General features: G+C 33.3%; 1 protein-coding gene across 3 annotated transcripts in view; it reads left to right on the forward strand.

Moving 5' to 3' along the window:
• LOC119595813 (probable phospholipid-transporting ATPase IA) overlaps positions 1-5,000 on the forward strand; it is a 92,683-nt gene that overhangs the window by 62,447 nt on the left and 25,236 nt on the right. For all 3 annotated transcript variants that reach the window (XM_037944988.1, XM_037944987.1, XM_037944989.1), the window contains one exon: positions 585-680. In XM_037944988.1, the coding sequence (XP_037800916.1) occupies positions 585-680 (96 nt within the window). The remainder of the gene's footprint in view (positions 1-584; positions 681-5,000) is intronic.

Consider the following 5,000-nt stretch of genomic DNA (forward strand, 5'->3'; position numbering starts at 1 on the left):
GGATGGTTTTGCTACAGTTTCATGTATATTTTACACACACACACACACACACACACACACACACACACACACACACACACACACACACACACACACACACACACACACACACACACACACACACACACACATTCACTATTGTAATGGCATGACTTAGCTAACTGCATAAGTCATATTCATGAAGCTTGTACATAAAGAGATGGGATAATGGAATAGAGATGATTTTTAAGTTCAGGAACACCTTTTATTAGTCATGCAGATGTTCTATATCGTCAGTGATTACTTCAGTCAAAGTAAGTATGGTATTCCAACTCAGAAAAAGTATTCACCGTACGATGACTTTTTGACAGATTTATGTACTACAAAAGAGCCCTACTTAGGTTGATATTTTAAGGAACAATTTGTATAATTTCATTGCTCAGATTTTTGGTATTATTAAGATTCACAAAGAAGTTATTATTAAAAAAAATATATTCAGTATGATACAAGTCTGAATAATAATAATAATAATAATAATAATAATAATAATAATAATAATAAAGAAAGGACAAGTCTTAACAATATTTTTCTTGTTTGTATTTCAGGATACGAAACACAGTATTCAAGAGCTTAACAGAACAAGTGCGTGAGAGCGAGATCAGCAACAAGGATGTATCAAAAGTTCTTGACACCAAACACAGGTAAGCGCTGAAGGCTTACCTGCACCTTCTTCCGCCCACCTGCCTCAGGCCACACCAACTTTGTGCAGCACGACCATCAGATGACATTAATTGGTCTGCCCAGCTCAGTGACCCAACCCATTTGCTGTGGTTCTAGGCTCCCTTCCACCCTATGCAAGCCTCCAGTCACACACCCCAAAAGAGCTTACCCATCCTCCCCATCCTCTTTGATGAAGAACCCACCATCCCATTCTACCAGGCCTGCCCAATCAGTGTTCAGGATGCTCTCCAGCCAGCCCTCCCCACCCTCCAAGTTGTGTAGCATGACTGGTCCACAAGCCTCACCTAGTTAGTCAAGTAATGTAGTAGCAAAGCAGTATTTCATTTTTCCATCTTCATTGATACCTTAGGAATGCTCTTGGCTGCTTCTCTGAATGTTTCACTTCACCTCTCATTGATTTGGGCTAAAAAAAGAAAAGAATATTTCTATTTTTTATGGACACAGTGAAACATTCATAGGTGTTGGATGTTAATGCAAAAGATGCAAGTTTTAACAGACTGTGAATGTGAGCTACTTGCTTTCTGTTAGTACCATACTGTATTGACACTGTGCCGACCAGTTCTATCTCAGCTGCACAATTTTTTCACTGGATAAGGCATTGTGACTCCCAGTCTAGTGCAGTAATACTCTCCTCTTCTAAGTGAGGTGGACTGTTGGACAACTCACAGTACTTTATGGATCTGACATCATTTAGATGGGTAATGGTTATTGATATTTAGCAGGTATGAAACATCATTAACACAATAGAAAATGAACATTGTGTAGGTTTGTTGAGATTGCAAGGAATGCATAAATGTATTTTAGTATTATCAGAGTATGTGTAGTTTAGCATGAAAATCTAGTCAAATACTTCTTGCATTGATTCTGTGAAAGTAATGCACAAGTTGATTTTGTGCTTTACTTGAAAGAATGGTTAGAGGTTCATGTAGATTTTTTGCTCTTTTACTGCATTTTTTGTAATCAGCTTTGTAATGAACTGAATTGTTAAAAGGATTGTCCCAACTCTGAAGTTCATACTTCTTATAAGAATGTCTGTTCTGTTATACCTCAAATTCTTTTGTATGTTCTATGTACTAGATTACATGTCACAAAAATGTTTTTATTATTTAGTTATATGTATTAGACAACAAAAATACTCAAAATGAAGAATTTATTTCTTTAAGATAATTCAAAGTCACAAAAATGACTTTCTTTTTATAGTTTACGTCTTTTTATTTTTGAAATATGGTAAAATATGGTTTGCATAATATAGATCAACTAAATTTTGTAGATACAAGAATGATTCACATTGATATGCAAAAAAGAGATTTTAAAGACACTGTTTATATTTGTGTTTTTTTTATATTAAAAAAATTAGTGCCTTGAAAAGTAAAAGAGAAAGTTGAATATATATATATATATATATATATATATATATATATATATATATATATATAATATAATGATATATATATATATTATATGTATATATATGTAATATATGTATATGTATATATATGTATATATATGTATATATATATATGTTATGTATATTATATGTATATGTTATATGTATATATATATATGTTATATTGTATCTATATGTATAAATATGTATTTATATATGTATATATATATATTGTATGTGTTATTGCATATTATGTATATATGTTTTTATATGTATAATATGTATTTATGTATATTATTCTATGTATGTATATAGTGTTTATGTATTTTAATATCATATATTGTGTGCATGTAGTTGTATGTGTGGTGGGCTGAGTGCTTATGTTTGTGTGCGTGTGTGTGTGTGTGTGTGTGTGTGTGTGTGTGTGGATGGGTGGGTATGGATGTGTGTGTGCATGCATGCATGCATGCATGCCTATGCATACAAGTGTGTGTACACGTGTGCATACACATGTGCATGAGAGTGCGAGTGCGAGTGAGAGTGAGAGTGAGATTGAGAGAGAGAGAGAGTGAGTGAGTGAGTGAGTGTGCGTGCGTGCATGCGTGCGTGTGCGTGCGTGCGTGTGCGGGCGGGCGGACGGGCATGCGTGTGCATATCCATATTGCAGTGTATTTAATGTATTTGTTTCCTTGTGTGCATGTGGGTGTGTAAGCAAGGATTTGCATGTACCCTTGTGTATTTATATTTGAAGTGATATTTTTTGCTGATAAGATTCTCATGAGAGACCCCAAACTTGTAAGTTGCTTACCTTTTATCATGTTTTTTTTTTTCTTTCTTTCTTTTTCTTTTTTTTCTTTCTTTTGCTTTTACGTGGAACAGTGCCTTCTTGATGAAAGCTTGGATAAACTTAATGAATTCTGTGATTGTTGGTAGGCCCTATGCCATTGTTATTTGAGTGCAATTGTACTGGTCTAAGGGTTTACATGAACTGTAAAAAAAAAAAAAAATGAACACATGTATAGATGTATGTTTTTACTCAAACACACACATATATTTAGACACACTCACACTCACATTCTCACACACTCGGTTACACTCACACTCACGCACACACACATGCATATGCACACACACAGACACGCACACGCACAACACACACACACACACACACACACACACACACACACACACACACACACACACACACACAACATACATACACATACACATACACTACACATATGCACACACACTCACAATACAAACAAACAAGCAAGCAGGTTTATACATATATTTAGAATTATGCAAATGTAAGAGCCAAAACTTTTTTAAATAGTTATCAACTGAGTCTGACTTAGCCCTAATAGAGTAAAAGTCAGCAACAGTGTAATGTTAATGCTTTATAACACCAGTGCACATCTATATACAAGTTGACAAAGGGCCTTTAGGCTGATGTGCAAATCATTGTCACATACACACCCTGAAATGCAGAATCACTATAACTGAAAGAAACAAACATAAAGTTTAATGAAATTTAATGATTTCAAGAAATCAGAACATATACATAAAATTTTATGGTTAGAAGACATATAGGTGCATCAGGTTTGTATACAGAGAAGATATATCATTGCATACAAGGAAATTATGTACAGAACATTACCATATGCATACAATTAAATGGTTACATACCCTGAAATCACTTATATGTGTTCATAAAATATCAGCGCAGTCTTATACTCTGTGTAATATTGCCCATATTTATTAGAATTGACTTTTTCTATATGATGCCTGAAAAGGTCTAAGAATTAAGTAGTGTGTCTAGTCATTGTTGATCTGAAGTGTCTGAAACAGCTGTAGATTGATGATATAGAGTAGTAGATGCAATTTCAAACAAGAGCAAAACACAGTTGACACTTTAGACTGGTCATCTTTCTAGGGATTTATTCTTAGCAATCTGCTTATGAGAAAATATGATTTACGTTATTATTAAAAATTAAAGAAATAGAATAAGGGTATATATCTTACTGAACTGAGCATTAAAATTGAGATGCTATAGTATGAAGTTGAATATGTCTTTGCTGGATGTGAGTTTCAGAGGATCACAATTTCACTTTAGATTCTCTGTTTCAGAAAGTTTGAGAGATGAGCAGTATATTATACTATTTCTCAGGACAGTTATTTTAATGTTTATCAGTATTAAATAGTTTTATTGGGATTGAAGTAGATTTTAGAACAATACATTAATCTAAGTTTGATACTTGGTTTGCGAGATTAACATTTCATGTATTATGAAACAAATTTAAAGCTAATACACTGAAGAAAACAGTCACTCACAGTGACATAGATAATATGACTGATAAGTAATTATGTAAAGGGGTTATATAAAAAGAGAAAGGTTAAGAAAACTTATTTAACAATATGGAAGCTAAAATAATAAAAAAAAAATACTTGAAAAGTTGGAATGGCAGTAGAGGACGTTGGTTGGTACCCAAAGGCTAATAAAATATTTTATATAAATAATTCATTTAAAAAATGAAAGAGGGTTGGTATGTAATGGCTTTTTATTAAAGAAAAAAATAGAAAGAAATTGTTTTAGATTCCTATATATCCTAAAATTTTGCAGTTTGTTTGTGTATGTGCACACACATGCACATGCTTTTGCTCATACTCACACTCATTTTCATACATACACACACTCACTCTCACTCAATGAAGATATATATAGTGAATTCTCTTGTACTCATATCAGTGGCCAATTGCCTGGCTTGTAATAGAGTATGTGAGAATTTATCTTGGTGACCTAGGCATTGTCTTTTTGATGTGATGAGATGATGACAGGAGTCTGTAATTCTTTACAATGATGTAATAGCACTTCACTTTGCTTTGACATCTG

Source organism: Penaeus monodon, chromosome 36 (assembly GCF_015228065.2).
Source record: "Penaeus monodon isolate SGIC_2016 chromosome 36, NSTDA_Pmon_1, whole genome shotgun sequence".
Taxonomy (NCBI): domain Eukaryota; kingdom Metazoa; phylum Arthropoda; class Malacostraca; order Decapoda; family Penaeidae; genus Penaeus; species Penaeus monodon.